Source organism: Mucor velutinosus (genome assembly GCF_035048745.1).
Source record: "Mucor velutinosus strain NIH1002 chromosome Unknown tig00001561, whole genome shotgun sequence".
In the NCBI taxonomy this organism is placed as follows: Eukaryota; Fungi; Mucoromycota; class Mucoromycetes; order Mucorales; family Mucoraceae; genus Mucor; species Mucor velutinosus.
Window position 1 is genome coordinate 182,189 of NW_027041903.1, and position 19,462 is coordinate 201,650.

The following is a 19,462-nucleotide window of genomic DNA, read 5'->3' on the forward strand; positions in this document are numbered from 1 at the left end:
CATGAGAACATCAGTTGGGCCGTAGTGTACAGATACTTTATGTACTACAGACTTGTACTATATATGAGACAACATGCTATAGACATGCATACGATATGCTATAGACATGCCATATATCCAGATACATGCTAAAGATGTATGCTTCGCGATATACACTCAGATATATACTATTGATATAGACTAAGGAGACTGTACCTATCGGATACATGCTACTAGATTGATATTAATTATCCTTATAGAAAGGATAGATCAGGGTACTTCGGATGAGAGTCTAATTATTCATCCAGACAGAGCTAAATCATGATTAGCTTGCTGGAATTGTCTTTTAGCATGATTAGACATTAGTTGATCTGAGTTGACTTATTTGTCAATCTAGTTAATAGAACTTTTATCCATTGTTATAGTATATAAGAAGGATCATCTACCTGGCCAGGACTTCAGTTTACTTGACACCTGTCAGTTTGATAATAAAACATACCTTTATCAAGTTGACATTACTGTTTTTTTATTCTTTTTTTCCGTGAATTTTAGTCTGTAAAACCTCAAATTCCACAACAGTAATAGATACTTTTGAAGCGTATGGAAAGTAGATGGCAAATCATAGAGCATTATCGTTAGCTATGCTGTTCTTTTTGAATCTATATTTGATAACGCCAGTCTATCAAAATACTTGTTAGATCAACTTCTTTCCTTTTTGAGGCTTTGAAAGTGTTTAGGGACCATAAATTTATCATGTTATGATATTACATACAGGCAAAATTTCTTGACGTTAAATTATATGTATATGATTTGTTAAGCACAAAGAATAAAAGGATTATTATTTGTAGCTTATAAAAAATGTTCAATATTATAAAAACAAGAAAAGACTTATTTGAATAAGATCAGACACAAAAACTAAAGATTTATTGATGAAGACAAGAGTTATTCTATTTATACTAAGTTCTGAATGCCAAAGTAGCAATTTATCTTGTACAACGCTTATCACATCTGGTGAACCTCAGTATTTAGATAGCTGAGATGCACTTCACTTATCATAGCTTGTCCATGTTGTTGCACAACACAGACATATCTACCCATCAAGAATACCTTAATCTTTATAGACAGTTGTAGCCCTTCTGGCACAACATTGCCCCCCCAGATTCAGGTACTTCTTGTGGACATTTCGTAATCCCAGATTACAAAACATCATGACAATATAGCACATAAAGCACTTTCCAATAAATAATTACCAAATGACACTGCATCCGAGATCAGTCAGTAAAAACCTTGTGTAAAAACCTTTCATAGGACAAAAATGTAAGGAAAAGACTTGATCCCATCATGCTAGTAGCCATTTAAGACCTGTTTGATCTACCGCTCTGACCAATTTCGCGAGTAGTAGTAGTTCGCCAGTTAACTGTTTGAGGAGCTAACCTACGTTTACCAGCAGCCTTTGCACCTTCTCTTCGAGCCCAATACAGCTCAATGTGTTTGGCCGAATCAAAGTTTTTCACAGGCTCCCAAGTATCTTCACTAGGATCATCGAACCCTTTCCATTTTACCTTATACTCATAGTTACCAGGAGATCCTCTATGATCAATCACAGCTTGAATTTCGTAATGCTCTGCAGAGAACTCATCAATTGTGATTGGCTGAGGATTCGCAGCGACTTGGTACTTGATATGATGGGTAGGCACATCTCGACTAAGGAGTGCACCCGTCTTGTCAGCCAGCACATAGGAACCTTTATCGGTTATACTATGAATCAAATAAGGTCCTTCATACCGTTCATCTAACTTATTTTGACGATGAACATTTTTAATCATAACTTTACTACCAATAGGATAGGGTTCGGCAATGACCTTATGTTTCTTCGCAAAGTTAGCATGATCAGCATTTTGTGTATCCACAATACGCTTAGAAATAGCCGGGATAAGAACATCTTGTACAAAACGGTATCGTTTGTCAATGAGTCTATTATCAGCTTTCTCCAAACGTTTGGAATAGTCCACCTTTGAGTAATCAGCCAGACCATTTGGTTGACGATTAAACAAAAGTGTATACGGACGAGATTTATGTAGCCGAGCATACTTGACATTGATGCAGTAATTCACCCACGGAATGAAGTGCTCCCATTGATCCCTCTTACCTTTTAACAACTTGATAGTCGTTAACTTACATATTTTGATAAATGACTCAGAAACCGAGTTATCCAATGGATTGTACCCTAATGACAGGCGATGGTCTATCCCACTGATGTCCATCATAGCACGGACCACCTCATTTATCCATTCCAGGCCTCTGTCTGAAGTCAACTTGATTGGCCATCCAAAAAGTGAGAAAACTTGAAGCATTTCCCTGGCAATTGTCGTAGCCTTCTTGTCTGGAATGCATCTTATCACAGTAAATCTCGTAAAGTAATCAGTAAGGACAAATAGAAAGTTGCTGCCGAAAGAGCTAGTAACACCCATATCACCGAGATCCATGCACCAATGATCCAAAGGTTGGGCTGCATTGACACTACGGAAAGGATGATATCCCTCTCTAGCGATATTGTACCTGTTACACTCGTCACAATCAGCTAATATTCTTTCTATGTCTTTCCGAATGTTCACCCAGTGAAACCCTTCATGATGAATTGCAGTTTCAACATGTTTGATCCCAAAATGTCCAACCAGATGCTGAGCAATGATCATATTGTCTCTTTCATTAGCAGGAGGAGTGATATAGTCAGCAAACCTAAGCGTACGCAATATGAATTCCTTTTGCTTTTGCGAGACAGCTGTGGTGGTGCCATCTTTGATAAGAGTAGCGTTTACCGCAGTGCGTGCATGGTTGCTAAAAGAATTAGATCGTAACGCCTTAGTTGTCTTGACCAAAGTACGTTTCATTGGAGGCGAAGGTGTGACAACCTTGAGTTTGTTTTTGGAATCCTTTTTCTTTCTCTTTACACTTTCACCACCATCAGCATAGTACCTGCCCCCCAGAAGATGTCGTGCTGAAGCATCAGCATCCGAATCTTCGTAAAGTCGAGATAAAGCATCAGGAATTACGTTAAGGACACCGGGCAAATGCACAATATCGAAAGTATAAGAAAAAATGGTCTCCCACCATCCAAGCATGAGTGCATTGGGGACTTCCTGTGTATTCAAGTAGATCAGACTCTTATGGTCCGTATGTAAGGTAAACTCTCGCATATACAGAAAACGATGAAACTTAACCAAGGCATAGCAAATCCCTAGCAATTCCCTTTTCGTAGTACTGTAGTTACGCTCAGGAACAGACAATTTACGAGATACGAGACCTACATATCGAATTTCATCGTTGACCACTTGATATAAAACCGCGCCAAGAGCAGTTAAACTAGCATCAGTAGCCAAGTGAAATCGAATCGAAAAATCAGGAGGTGACAGCACAAGTGCCATCGTAAGTGCATCCTTCAAGTCGGCAATCGCTTTTGTATGAGACTCATTCCAAACATCTGTTAGATCTTTGTACTGTTTCAAGCTATCAAGATCTCGAGTCAGACGAGAATAACATGGAATGGCAGCACGAAAGTACGACATTAAACCCAAGAAAGATGCCAATTGACGACCAGTGGTAATAGCCGGCCAATCTGCAATGTTGGTAAGTTTTCTACCGTCAGGCAGTAATTTACCATTAATAACACTCCATCCCAAGAGATAAATACTACGCTGAGCGAAGACGACTTTCTCAGGATTGAGCACCAAATTAGCATCGGTTAAACGACGAATTACCTCAGCAACCAACGCATAGTGATCTTGTAGGCTCCCATTACTACTGCATAAGATGTCATCCACATAGCAGGAAACCGAGTGATCACCATCAGTAGGAAACGAAGTAGAACTAGAGCTTGTATTCAAATCAGAGAGCAGTGTTTGCAATGTGCGTACAACCACCGATCCGACATGGCGAATTCCATAAGCAGCCTTTTTATGGGTGTATTGGATATTCGTGAAGGGACAAGTAAATGAAACTTTATGAGCTTGCTCTGGATCCAAACCAAAGCTAGTAAAGCAAGCATGGATATCGAGACAAGTATGAATCATTTTTGTACCAATGCTCTGATGGATATGAGAGATCAAAGGTAACTGTTGTTTGTCATCCACTTCCAAGATAGCATTCAACTTACGAACGTCACACACCACTCTAGGCTTAGACATTGTGTAATTACCATCAGCGTCCTTTTTCTTTACAACCAACAATGGATGATTGAAACGTGTATGACTAGCAGATCTTTCAACAACACCCTCATCAAGCCATATCTGAATTTGTTTGGCAACAGCATCACGATAAGCTTCAGGCAAAGGATATTGAGCTCGCCAAGCGACAGCACCTGGTTTAGTATCAAGCTTAATAATCGAATCCGGCAGATTACACTGAGTATTCTTCATATCAATGCGCGAATTCTCTTCTAATAACCCCTTTAGTGCAAGTAAAAACGGTTGTCTCTCTTCCTCACTACCAAAAGGATGTGCGTTTGGAGTAATACCATCATCAATAGGATCTGGTACACGAGGACCTGATTGAAAGCCATGTTGACTCACCAAGCCCGTAAGACCAATGCCAAGCTTGGACAAAATATCCATACCAAGCAATACAGGTACGTTTTCCTCAGAATAGAATGGAAATACTTCAAACAAATGGTTTTTATTTGATTTATTGTAGCTAATGTGCAAACGTACCGCACCTATTCTAGGCACAGTCGTTACTTCATGAGCCATTTGAACAAAGCTCTCATCATCATCATTAGCCTCAAATCCAGCAAGAGAGGTTCCTCCTAAGAATTGAAAGAACTTGTCAGTGACGCACGAAAACGTAGCACCCGTATCCACTAAGCCAAAGCAAATGACATTTTGAACCACAATAGGAACACAAATAGCATTGGTGGTCATAGTAGGTGGAGCACTAAATCTAGCATCGAATTTACATTGCTGAGCAAATATATTTTGTAGCGTATCGTCTTCCACAGACATGCTACTCATCTCTTTTTCAAGAAGAATAGACTGGGCACGATTCACCAGGTCAGTATCCTCAAAGATACCATGAGCTTCACTCATCACAGCATCTTGGTCAACATCAATATTGTCACTATCACCAGAAGAAGGAGCAAGGACAACATCATCCACCAATTGTTCAGCAGAGGAGACAGCAGGGGAAGAAGCACCTTTCTCAGCTAACGCACGATCAACACGAGCAGAGAGAAAAGCAGCTTGGATTGCAGCATCCATCGAATGTTTGCCACCACGTTTCTTAGTCATGGCACGCAAAACTTTTTTACCACCATTGCCCTGATGGGTGTTACCACCACCAGTACGAATAGCAGTGTTGCAGTGATGCATCTGCCCCTTTGGTCGAGGACCGTTACATTTGGAGCAAGTCCCTTCAGCAACATGTTCAGCAAATGTTTTGCCAAAACGATTAGCACCAGAACGTGGAGAGTTGGACGAGGGACCATTGGATCTCGACGAAGAGCTACTTTGCAGAGCGTTTCCACTAGAAGAAGGTGCGTACCGAGACTTCTTTGCTTCGTTCGAAACAGGTATGTCAGCAGCGCGTTTTCTTCCATCAAAAACAGAGCCCAAAGATTCTTGACCCGTCTCAATAGCCATCATATCCATCTTGCGCACGAGAGAGGACACATAATCAATGTCATAAAATGACGATTCTGGTGCCTGACTCATAGCAACCATTAGCAACCTAGCGGTAACCTTGGGGAAAGCGTCAAAAAACACCATCGCTACGACACCCTTATCACTGATGTCAGCTCTATTTCTCAACGTCTTAAACCGCTCTACGAAACCATCAACGGATTCTTCGTTTCCTTTAGTACAACGAAGAAACTCCCTAATTCTTTCGAATCTGAGCTGTTCTTTTGGTGTACCAAAACGACCGATGATAGCTCCCTTCAAGGTAGCCCAAGACACAGTGGAGCCAGATGCTTTCACAAACTCATCAAGCCAATTGCGAAGATCGCCGGGAAGACAAGGAGGAAGCAAACGATACCAGTGTTTATCAAGATCAAGCGTGCAACTGCTCAACTTATCGGAAAACCGGCGACAACACTCCTCAATGTTGGCAAAAACTTCTTTTTTTCATCTTTGACACGTCCAAACCATTGGAACAAAGGAAGATCATCAGGTACAGTTGAACTATTAGCCGCACCTTGACTAACCACTGTTACTTGGGAAGGACTCTGGTTAGGTGTGACCATATAGAGAACTTTCTCTATAGCCTCCAAGTTAGAGCACTTCTTTGACAGGGCAGCCTTCAAAGCGTCGACCTCTTCGTCCGACTTGTCCCCACTGTTCGCAACTTCAGCGATCAACCCATGAACCTCCTGACGAAGTCGCTCTACAGCTCCTCCGTACGAAAGCTCGCTTCCAACAGCTTGTGTTTAGAATAACGAAATATAGACAGAGTAAATACAATTAGAACTGAATATATTTATTATGTTATTCCAAGATTGAATAGGGATCAAAACTAGTGTAGATATCAAAGGTATTTATAGTTATTTGACAGTGCCGCAGCAATAGGACCTTGATCTTGAATGCGGGATAATTGTATAAGCCTTGAACCAGTAACGAGGATGTGCTGCATCAGCGCTCATGAACCACCAGTCAAGGATAAACAACAAAGATGATCCAGGATAGAATGTTCTTCCTAATAGCTTTGACGGAAGAACATTTGTCGGAATTGAAACCCACTTCCAGGGACGAAAGGCCATAGGCTACCACTCTCTAGGAACCAGGATATAGATTAGCCATTTGATGGCACCACTCATGTTCCTTCGTGCTGCTTGAATAAAGACCTCTCACTTCTACTATGCATCTCAGCTCATTCTCAGATCCTCTTATGTAATAAACGACGCCTAATACATTTGCCTCTCAGAGATGATCTATATCCTCAACAGCTTGAACATCTGAACTCTTGTTCTGTTCTGCAGGAGACACAGTAAAATCATTCATAGTCATATTTTCGGTTTAAATTAGATAGGTAGGTTAAAATCTGGAAGATTCTGATTTACACGATCTTAAAAAATGTTAAGCACAAAGAATAAAAGGATTATTATTTGTAGCTTATAAAAAATGTTCAATATTATAAAAACAAGAAAAGACTTATTTGAATAAGATCAGACACAAAAACTAAAGATTTATTGATGAAGACAAGAGTTATTCTATTTATACTAAGTTCTGAATGCCAAAGTAGCAATTTATCTTGTACAACGCTTATCACATCTGGTGAACCTCAGTATTTAGATAGCTGAGATGCACTTCACTTATCATAGCTTGTCCATGTTGTTGCACAACACAGACATATCTACCCATCAAGAATACCTTAATCTTTATAGACAGTTGTAGCCCTTCTGGCACAACATGATTAAATTATGTACAGGCTTTAAAACACATTGGTCGTAGCAATCAATGGACAGTACAAGCATTGAAACAAGATGCAATCATAAAAGAGCATAATATTGAAGCTAATGACAAGACGTGGTTGTTTTTTATTAATGTGTATTTGAGTTTATGAGATCACCATACTTGATGGATTAAGATTTTTGAGGCTATTTTGACTTGTATAGATAGAGATAGCAGAGATATAAGAACGGCTTGGCCTTGTATAGATGCCAGGCATTAATTGTCTTGATAATTGATTGAGTAAGAGGAAGCACAGATGAGAGTAGGGCTTGACCTTGTATAGATGTAGAGATGGTATATTTGAACAGTCTTGTCATTTTAGGAGCTTGTAGGAGGCACAGAGAACTTGGCTTGATAGCATTTGGAAAGAACATCTTGCTTTAGATGAGATAGAACATGAGATGGCAGAGGTAACTAGATAAAGATGAGATGAGTACACAAGTACTGTGGCATGAGTGCGTAACAAACCATTTGGGCAAAGAAAATTGACCATCAATAAAAGGAACCAACACTATATAAACAGGTACCAAGGTGTAAACTTGCTTCACCCATCACAAGATCATCGACACGCTCAAGCCGCCTCCATCTCCGGATCATAGGGTTAAACCCTACTCTCGTCGGCAATAAAGCTTGTGATCATCCCGTAGCATGACCAATGGATTTGTCCTGCAGTCTACCCGTGATTATGAAGCGGTGATCCTACTCAGTCCCTACAAAGTAGTTTTTCGGCACTATGTAATCAATAGGTTAGTCAACATGGCTCATACGTTCAACAAGATAATAACTTACTCGCACAGTTCACCAAGGTCTGCATGTATCAAAGATAGTGTGGCCTTTTTCTAGCATGGACCAAGAGACGTAGAGAGGACCATGAATTTGTAAGGCATTGTATGTAGCAGTAGTAGAGGCCAATAGACAGTAGAGTATTTGATTTAGATGACCATATGTAGAGAGAGAGAGCCCAAATGTCTTGTAGTGAGTTTGCTTGTATAGAGTATTTTGCTTGTTGTAGAGAGATGAGATGAAGAAGAAGAGGGAAAAGCTGTTGAAACAAATCCCTATTTATATCCTTCTCATCGACTTTCATGTGAGTCTAGTATCCTTGCCACACTCAAATTCGTTTCCTTTTACTTTTCTCCACGATATACTACTTTGAGCGCGTGAAAATAGTACCATTTTGACGCTTGACACTTGCTCTATTTGATCCGCTTCGTCCGAGGCTTTCAACTGTTTTCTGTCTCGAGTTATGTCCATTTTGCTACTTCAAAAAGCCCTTTTTCCACCTTCACATGAAACGAGTTCCCCCCATCTCTCCCTAGATGTAATTAACAGACAACTTCTCACGGGCTCAGCCTCATCAGAAAGTAAACAAAAAATGTCATTTGACACTGAAACAAATGCAGCTGGTTGCTTGATTAAGTAATCTTTCTCTACCTCCCCTTAATTTCTCTCTCCTCCAAAATCACACAGTTCCCGATCCATCTCTTCTGTTGTTTGTATTCGCCATAAACTCTCCATCTAATTGGGCAATACAGGATGATAAGGTTGGCTTACTTGTTGCTTACATCATCTTGGAGCCAGTGCAACAATTGATTCTGGATTAAGAGACAAGCGTACACCTCGGAAAGCAAGAGTATCATATGAATATTACTGCGGCTATCTCCATGGAATGGAAAATAATGAATTGTTTTCGAACCAGTGCAAGTCATCTTGTTTCCAGCTATCATGGTTGCAGTCAATAATGTCAATCAAGTGTTTGCGCTACTAGATATCATCAATATGCCCACATTTACATAATGAGTTGGTCATTCTCGTGTATCATTCCTGCAACCTGTTTGTAGTTCTTATGCCAAGAGTATTCATCTCATAAAGAGTCAACACGTTTCATATCTTTTTTTTTTAGGGATCGTCCTCTTTTAGAAGGTATTCGGATCATGCAAGATCAAAATAATTCATTTGCTAGGCAAAATTATGCTTTAAAAAAAATCACATGTAAAGTAAACAAAAGGACATGAATTGAAGAGAGATAAGCAAGTAAATGGCCAATTTGTGGTCAAAGAGAGGATATTTTATTAGAAGGTATGTACATCATTAGAAAGCAAATCGCTTGAGGAATCCAATGGTACTATTTTCAGGGTTCTAAGTAAAGTACACATCGCGAAATTCATCAAACAAGGCCGTGGGATTTCCAAAAGAAAGAGGTTTCTGAATTAAACTTCACCTGCTATATCATTTTTGTCTGTGTGCTCTTCTGTTGCTTTGGATCATGCCACGCTCCTCCTATGTCACCAGCCTGTTTTTTTTGGGTCTCACGTTGGGTACGCTATCCATTTGAGAAGGAGTCTCGCTTTCTCTATAATCGTTTCTGTGGGTATGATTGCTGTTATATTATAGGGCTTTGAGCAATCAAGGAGAGTCTTCTTTTAGCCAGCCAAAACGGATTACAATCCCGCTCGACTTTCTGTCACGATTCGTTGATTTTTGATCCTTTTGCAACTCGATCGACTTATTTTACGAGATTCGACTATGAAAGTTGTAGTGATCATCCTTTACAGCCTTAAGATATCTAGAAGAACTTTTCAATGCGCATCCAACTGTGTTGGGTATAATAGATATTTTGATTGAACTTGTTGAGCAATTTCTGAAATTATGAAATGACGTTTTTGGCGAAAATGTCGAGATTTTATATATCAAGGTCTCACCAACATAGTTTCAGAAGTTGCCCTGAATCGAGAATTAATATCATCACAACATAATAAATGTTCAGTCCTTAGACACTTTACAACCCTAATATGGAACCTGAGTTTCAAGGCATCTGTCAGGCCTGGCTCATATGAGAATAATGATTTTACAATCAATCAACAAAAACCACTGTTAGTTCTACCCTCTTTTCTCTGCTGAATGCTGTCAATGTTTTATTTGAACAACGTCTTGGAGCCTTAGAGATTTCACTACTTACTGCAGACATCTTACGCAGCCCATGAATCGTCAATGTCCAGACTAACGTTATTAAATATAGAATGCAAGACGATGCCATTATGAACGATATAGAATGCAATAAGATATCATTATAAACGATAGCTTTATGGCCTACCACCTACTTTTCATACGCTTCAAGAGCATTTAATACTGTATTGCAGTATGAAAAGGGCGTTGAGTTTGACAGCTGGCCCCACAAGCCAAAATTTATTCAAATCCAGAATCATAGTTTGTTCAAGATTGGACAAATCTTGATGATTTTGAATTCGATTAAGCTATTTTTGCAGATTCGACTAAGTAAAATATGATGATCACCCCATGCTTCCTTAAGCTTTCCTGGAGTACTTTTCAAGGTGCATCCAATGGTACTAAGTAAAATAGATGATTTGAATAAACTTAACAAATGATTTATGAAAATATGAAAAGAGGTTTCTGGCCAAAATGTCGAAATTTTACATATCAAAGTCCCACAAAGATGATTTCAAAGGTCGCTTTGGATCGATAGAAACGTTTTGATTCAAGATATACCATAGTAAAAGTCTCCATTTTCAGGGTGAAAAACGCGATCGTTTGGTTTTTGATGAAAACCATGAGGGGTACCTCATGCTTTTTGATCGAATTTTGTTCATGTTTTTTTGATCCCCAAAAAGTTGAGCAAAGGTATCAGGAAGTAACTGCCAGACGAGAGCAAGTGTTTGGTCCTATTTTGACAATCTAAAACAGCCTTGGACGCGAGAAAACGCAGCTCAAATGCATTCATATTTTGCTGTATCAAGGGACACTAAGGGCTAAAAAGAAGAAACACCAGTATGCTCTTAGCCCGTATATGAAATAGCTACGTGTATATGGATGTAGAGCATTACATAAGAATCAGATCCACAGATAATATATAGTGTGGAATACATCCACTATGATCTGCATTCCGACAGTTCATCCAGTTACCAGATTTAGATATAAACTGTATGTACACTGGATTAGATGTACGATATCGATTTATACTATAAGAAGATATGGACTTCAGATACGCTAGTACTATAAGATTCATATTATATATAACGAGCCTTTCAGCACTTCGGGTGGTTTTCTGACCTACGCTTCGCTTCGGTGGAAACCAACCTACGTTCAAACGGCTCGCGCTGCCGCGGGCCTTTGGCTAATATCCCAAAATTAATATAGCTAAAATGTTAGAAGAAGAGCCCTGATTGTTGACTGATATATAATCACTAACAATATGAGTGTTTATGCTTCAGATTGTTCTCACCGAAGCGTAGCGAAGGTAGAGAACCAACCTGCACAGCAACAACTCGAGCTACCGGTTGCCATTGCGTATCTTAACATAATACTACTACGTTCAAGCTGACCCTCTACTTGCATATGAAAACCCTTCATATTATCTGTGGATCTGCTTCTTATATGATGCTCTACATCCATATACACGTAGCTACTTCATATACGGGCAAGTAGCATGCTGGTATTTCCACTTTTTAATCCTTAGTATCCATAATATAGCAAAATTTGAATGCATTTGAGCTGCATTTTCTCGCTTCCAAGGCCGTTTTAGATTGTCATAATAGGACCAAACACTTGCTCTCATCTGGCAGTTACTTTCTGACACCTTTGCTCAACTTTTTGGGGATCAAAAAAACATGAACAAAATTCGACCAAAAAGCATGATGTACCCCTCATGGTTTTCATCGAAAATCAAACGATCGCGTTTTTCACCTTGAAAATGGAGACTTTTACTATGGTATATCTTGAATCAAAACGTTTCTATCGATCCAAAGCGACCTTTGAAATCATCTTTGTGGGACTTTGATATGTAAAATTTCGACATTTTGGCCAGAAACCTCTTTTCATATTTTCATAAATCATTTGTTAAGTTTATTCAAATCATCTATTTTACTTAGTACCATTGGATGCACCTTGAAAAGTACTCCAGGAAAGCTTAAGGAAGCATGGGGTGATTATCATACTTCACTTAGTCGAATCTGCAAAAATAGCTCGATCGAGTCCAGAATCATCAAGATTTGTCCAATCTGGAACAGACTATGATTCTGGGTTTGAATTAATTTTGGCTGGTGGGGCCAACTGGAAAACTCATGCCCTTTTCATACTGCAATACAGTAGTAAATGCTCTTGAAGCGTATAGAAAGTAGGTGGAAGGTCATAGCACTATCGTTTATAATAATATTTTATTGCCTTCTATATCGTTCATAATGATATTTTATTGCATTCTATATTTAATAACGTTAGTCTGGACATTGACAATGCATGGGTTGCATAAAATGTCTGAAGTAAGTAGTGAAATCTCTGAGGCTCCGAGCTGTCGTTCAAAGAAAACGTTGGTAGCATTGAGCAGAGGAAAGAGGATAGAAATAATAGTGGTTTTTATTGATTGATTGTAAAATTATTATTCTCATATGAGCCAGGTCTGATAGATGCCTTGAAACTCAGGTTCCATATTAGGATTGTAAAGTGCAAAAGGACTGAACATTTATTATTTTTTTTGGAGGTTCCAAAAAAAAAATTGGGTTCCCAGCAAAATTGGAACCCGATTGGAGTGATAACTTTTGTTATAAGCCAATACTTTGTCAAATAACAATTGTTATTGATCTTTGGGTTCCAGTTTTCGTTCCAAGTGTGTATATTTGACATTTACATAAAAAATATTAGGATTTAATACATTCTAATGATATGTGCGTTATCCAAGGCCTTATCATAAAAAATATATGTATTCTTTTGGTTAATTAACACCTGAAAGAAATTTTTTTTTTCGCTTTTAGTTTGTACTTATGTTCCTGAAATTTAATCAGAAACCCACTCTTTCTAGAATTTCAAAGGTATAAAGCTTTTTTTTTTCAAAATGAAAACTGTGTGTCTGATCTTTTTGCTTTGTTTATAGAAAAGCAAAAGCTCACGTTGAAGAAAATGAAGTGCCCCATTCATTAATTATTGAAAGATTTGCGCCTGAAGTACAAGAGCAGCTTTCCAGCATCAACCGAAGTATAGCAAATACAATGCGAGAATTGAAAGAACGTCAAAAGAAGTCGGATGAAATCCAGCAGCAAATGCAAAAAGTGTTTGACAATATAGTCACCGGAAAGCAGCAACTGCAACTGTCTTTTAGAATGGACCAAGGGAACCAAGCAGTAGCGACAACAGGCGCTGTCGCAAAAACCTCTGCCTTGCCAAGATCAGAAGATGTATCGCAATCAAAACAATTTTCGGAAGAATCCCAACAAAGCCCACCACCACCAGGTTACAACAACACCGCAGTTGCAACTATTTCACTTCCATACAATCAAGAAGGTGTACCGTTATACAAAATGAGTCGACAAGTGACAACTGTGTGTGATCTTTGGGGCGAGTGGACAATAGGTCGAGATGGATTCTGGTCTGTTCAAGAATTAGAAGACAAGTGGGGCGCTAAATGGAGAAAAGACGACAGAAAATGCTTCAATATCCGTAAAAAAATCATTGATTCCGTTGAAGACCTTCAGCTGGATCTTGGTCTCTCCCCCGCTTCTGCTGTAGGCGCCTTACAAAAGGTGCTCAACACTTGCCACTGGTCTTTAGATCGCTTGGGCACCGAGCTCCAAAAAGGCGCTTTTTTTCCTTGCGAAGAAACGAAAAGAAGAAAATTACAACACTTCTAGTTGAGCCTCTTTTACCATCAATAGTTGCATTTTCATTAATAAATATCTTTTTTTTTCCTGTGGATTTTGTAAAAATCGCTTAAAATGTGTTATGTAAATCTGGGTCTCAAAATAGCAGGGAACCTCAAATGGCACCCACTACTGAGAGTCGGTAAATAATCCTTTATTATGTTATGATATGAGCCAGGTCTGATAGATGCCTTGAAACTCAGGTTCCATATTAGGATTGTAAAGTGCAAAAGGACTGAACATTTATTATGTTATGATATAGGCTATAGATGACACCACGGACATGGATGGCGCTATAGACTTATACTTGTATTCCGACATTGACTACGAATGTTTACCATATCTGGATAGGCACCAAAATTAATGCAATATGAGCTTGTTGCTTCAGATGTGCACTTCATGATCCATGTAATGAAATAGCCACCCAAACGCAACTTAATTGAAAACCAAAGTTCATCAAATAGCACTCATTCAAATTCATGCTATTTGGATCTATTAATGAAAGCGCTCAAATGTACATCAAAAAACCATTTAAAAATACTAAAGTAAAGATGCATGCTTATATCGCACATCGTGTGAATGAATCACTCCTGATCACAGTGTATTCAATCACACCCATGATGGTCGTAATAAGTGATGGTATCTTTATCCAAATAAAATCAGATCAATAACAAGCATATTCAAATATAAAAACTATGCCCTGCTGCCGTAGTTGCACAATATCCCAGATAAAGGATTCCATACTTCAATAACAAACATCACACTTTAAACCATCAAGGTTACATTAAATCATGCTATGACGATAGCTCACCCAAGCCCACCAAGGTTACTCAAATCGACCCTTATGGCCAGTGCTCTTGCATTGATTACCACTTTAAATCAAACGTCAACAACATTTGCCAGATATCGCAACAGCAGCATCTATTGATCTCTATCATCATTAATCCTACAAGCTAGTTGCAAACGTATAAATACTCTGCAATCATTCTTAATAAATACTGTTGTAATAACAACGTAAATAATATTGTATTCAAGTAATACTTAATATTAAGCATCTTCACATAGTAAATTTAATAAATATCTATCTCATAAGAATGTGTAATGGATGCCAAATCAAATAAGTGCATCTTATTTTATTATTTATTAATACAAAATAGTTTGTTTGGATACCCTTTTATTACAAAAACGAAACAGCTTTAAATGACAAATTAATAGGAGATCAACTAGCTGTAGACCTTCGTTGTTCAAACCTCTTAGCCAATCAGATTGCTCAAAAACTCCGCTGACCTAAAAAAAATTTTGCGAGGGTTTCCCTCTGTTTTGATGTGAGGCAAAATTTTAAGCGCCGCTATAATAACAATATAGCTGTTACTATCATCAAATTTCCCTCAGGTGCTAGAGCATGCCTTACTTACACCACCTAGCTTTAGATTCTGGCGTTGAGACTCTCAATCATCACTAAAGTAAGTAGTGATAACCAAGTGGAGGCGGCCTATCCATCTCCTAGCCTCGGATAAAGTCTTGTTGAGCTTCAGTGATAGGCACATCCACACAACGTAAAAAAATATGCTTCAAAAAAACATAATAAAAGGAACAAATGAACATAATACTATAAGAGTATAGTAGTATGTAGACAAAAAAAAAAGAGACACTCACACGAAGCGAGTCAAAGAAACGCATAACAAACGCAGCATCAAAGATGTTCAAAAAAGCTCGTTGTTGTTGCAAGAAAAATGCATACATGAGCAACGTGCATGGTAGTAATAGTCTGATGTAAAGCAACATGGCACAAATACGCATAACTGCAAAAGCAATAGTGGTATTATAAGTTTGCAATACGACATAATGACTAATGTTGTTTCATGTGAAGCCACAGAGGAAACACCACCAACAAAAGAAAAAGAAGAAGAAAGCGCAACAAGGCAAACATCACGAATGCATTATCACGAGAAAGGAAGTAACAATATAAACGTTCAAAGAAGTTTTATATCATTGCGACCAGAAGAAAGAAGATACTTACCACTTACCACCACCGTAGATAGACCAGAGTGTACGCAATTACCGAATATGGACCAGGGAACGAGCATGCACCAAAGACAGTAGACCAGGAAAGACCATATTAACAGCAGCAGCAACAACAACACCAGTAGCAACACCAGCAGCGTAGAAAAGCCGAAGAACGAGTGACACCAGAGATCAGACAAAGACTAACGAAGTAGCTGCCAGAGATGGAGACCAAAGAAGCAGCTACCAGACATAATAAACCATAGAAGCAAACAGCAGAGATAGCAGAGAAGTAATGGTAGCAGTACCCGCATCAAACAAACAGAAAAATTTTCAAAACCTAATAAACAAATTCGATTAGTGCTTGTTCTACGTCTTTCTGTGCTCGTTGTCGAACGGTACCTGCTATATTCCAGTTAAAAGAAACAGTATCAAGTGCTTTTAACAGTGCAAGACTGTGTTATCAGAAGCTGGAGGGTTACTTTCAATCAAAAGGGTTCCAAAACCAATGTGGTTTGATACTAAACGCGTTTTGCAAAAAGGGAAAAAAAAGGAGGGTATGGAAAAATGAGAGAGCGCCCTATTCAACGTCACGGCTAGTAGATTTGGTCTCAGTCTTCTGCCGCGGCAGCCGTAACTGCTGCACTTTAATTTGTGATTGTGCAGTGGGTATTTTCGTCTTCAAACTTGACTTGATTTGACATCCTTTGAACGTTTTTGCCAAATTTAACTATGAAAACTGTCGTTGCCACATCCAACTATCTAATGCATTTTTGGAGATCTAAAAAAGCCGCATCGAATGGTGCTGATTTTACTCAGCTTCTAGACCGAAAATAACAAGAAATTTGCAAAAATATGAAAACAGATTTTCTGTGAATATGTCAAAATCTAGCATATACAAGCCTCATAGAAACAGCTTCCAATGTTGCGTTGCATTTTTATGATCAATTTGATCCGATATATATCATAGAAAAATTTTCATTTTTGGGGTGAAAAACGCGATCGTTTGATTTTCAAGAATTTTCCCCTGCTAATACTCATGAAAAATCGTCGTTTTTCCGTGAATTTGCAACAACCCAAAAAAATTGAGATAAAGCATCAGGAAGTAAAGCGTGGTCAAACGGAGGCGTGTGGTGCTATCCCAAGCGCTCAAAACGCTTTGTGGCATGAGTTATTCGTGCTTCAAAACGGCTAGATTTAGTCAGACTTTGGCCAAAAAGTAAGGCGCAGTAGTTTGTGTTGCCAAAGGAGCAAGGAAATCACAGTTTTGTCTAATGATCCAGATGTTCAGCGTTGTACAGAACTCAATCTCTTAGTGATAGATGCTTTATTCTACTTCTAAGGCTAGAGTATTTCTTTGTTAAAATGCGTGATTGTAGTTGTTTAGGATATAGATCATCTCTGAGAGGCAAATGTATTAGACGTTGTATATTACAAAAGAGGATCTGAGAGTGAGCAGAGATGCGTAGTAGAAGTGAGAGATCTTTATTCAAGCAGCACAAAGGAACATGAGTGGTGCCATCAAATGGCTAATCTATTTCCTGGTTCCTAGAGAGTAGTAGCCTATGGCCTTTCGTCCCTGGAAGTGGGTTTCCATTCCGACAAATGTTCTTCCGTCAAAGCTATTAGGAAGAACATTCTATCCTGGATCACCTTTGTTGTTTGTCCTTGACTGGTGGTTCATGAGCTCTTACGCAGCACATCCTCGCTAACTGGTTCAAGGCTTATACAATTATCCCGCATTCAAGGTCAAGGTCCTATTGCTGCGGCACTGTCAAATAACTATAAATACCTTCGAAATCTACACTAGTTTTGATCCTCATTTCAATCTTGGAATAACTTCATAAATATATTCAGTTCTAAATGTATTTCCTCTGTCTATATTTTGTTATTCTAAACAGTAGTAAATTTAAGATGTGCGCGTCAATGACATTATTGTTGAGCCTGTCGGACTAGACTAGTTCTACACAATTCAGCCATGGCCGCATCAAGACATTCATTGTTACTCATTCTCAATGATGGAGGGAACTATAAAGTTTGAGTGATAGATGTTTGGGAATATTCATACGTTTCGAACTTATTATGGCTAATTGAGCTGTGATGGTGTGGTTACTAGAACACCAATCTCAATCGACCAATTAACCAAATACTTCCTGAAGAGTACTATGTTTTACAAAGGCTGTAGGAACTCTATCCTACTGGTTCCCAATTTCTAAAGGAAGGTTTACTTGCTGAACGATGTTGATTTACCATATCGTGATTTGAAGCAAAGAGTCTATCTCTCTTCCTAGCCTTATGTGTGAATTGAATAATTTAGTCTTTATTTGTAGCTGAAATGCCTAGGCTACCTTCTTAATGCTTTGGGATGTTGGCCTACCGATATCAGCAGTATATAGGGGTTACCGAAAATGTTGATTTCCTTTGCAGGAGCACTGCTAGAAACTGTTCTCTTACCAATGTGTGCACTTATTATGATAATAGATCATATATTTGAAACGTTTGTAAGGATTTGCTGTCGATAGAATATGCAAAAAATATTCTAATAAACTGAGAAATAAGGCTCTATAAATCAGTGCTCATCGACAACAACACCATTTGATACTTTCTAAATCATTTGAAAAGTAGGCTCAACTTTTTCGATCTCGACACGGTACGCTCACTGTGTATTACTATGGGATTCTTTAAACATTTGAATATCGCTGAATCGAAAGTTGAGATTATGATACAGTAGCATATGATAGCTGTCATTACTCTATTAGAACGACCTTATCAAAATTAAATACAGTAATCAATACATATACAAAAGGGGTACTGTTTCGTGCACCTGTGCAAAAAAAATTTTTCATCACCACATAGATAGCCAAAACGATTGTAATAGCATTTTATGAATATACAGACGGCATTAACAACGTCTCAAGTCACTCTCTGCAAACAGAAAAAAAGCTAAAATCTGAATTGGCATATGAACATTTGCATCGCTGATAGGGCACTAGTAAAAATCGCCTGCAGCAAGATCACTTTCATCTACTTGAATTAGAAAGAAGAGGAAAAGAGAGCAAGTTACTACACGATCCCTTTAATCAAGAATAAATGACTTTGATGACAAAGAATGTTGAAAAAGTTTGGTCAGAAAACATAACAATAACAAAAGCACTCTGTATTAAAACCATTTGAACTCTTTCTTTTGTCAGACATTTTATTTTACGGGTAATTCTATGTAATTGAACGAGAGGCGTATATATGCATATGTAAGGATATATGGTAAAGGTTGTGTGGCGGTTATCAGGTGATGCTACTGTCGTTCATGTTGTCAATTGCTGAGGAATGTACAAGACAACAATAATATATAAGATATTGAAACAAAGAAATGGAAGAATGGTACATGATGTATAATAT

The 19,462-nt window shown here is 38.4% G+C and overlaps 2 protein-coding genes across 2 annotated transcripts; one reads left to right on the forward strand and one right to left on the reverse strand.

The window, feature by feature from the left end:
• Positions 1–1,334: 1,334 nt before the first annotated feature.
• On the reverse strand, positions 1,335–6,214 carry ATC70_008195 (uncharacterized protein; the record flags this gene model as incomplete). The annotated part of the gene is made up of 2 exons (XM_064827448.1): positions 1,335–6,033; positions 6,087–6,214. 2 exons carry the CDS (start codon positions 6,212–6,214, stop codon positions 1,335–1,337), a joined length of 4,827 nt encoding a protein of 1,608 aa, XP_064686732.1.
• Positions 6,215–13,414: 7,200 nt separating this feature from the next.
• Positions 13,415–14,053, forward strand: ATC70_008196 (uncharacterized protein; the record flags this gene model as incomplete). Its single annotated transcript, XM_064827449.1, has 1 exon — positions 13,415–14,053. The coding sequence occupies one exon, from the start codon at positions 13,415–13,417 to the stop codon at positions 14,051–14,053; it is 639 nt and encodes a 212-aa protein (XP_064686733.1).
• Between the last annotated feature and the right edge of the window lie 5,409 nt (positions 14,054–19,462).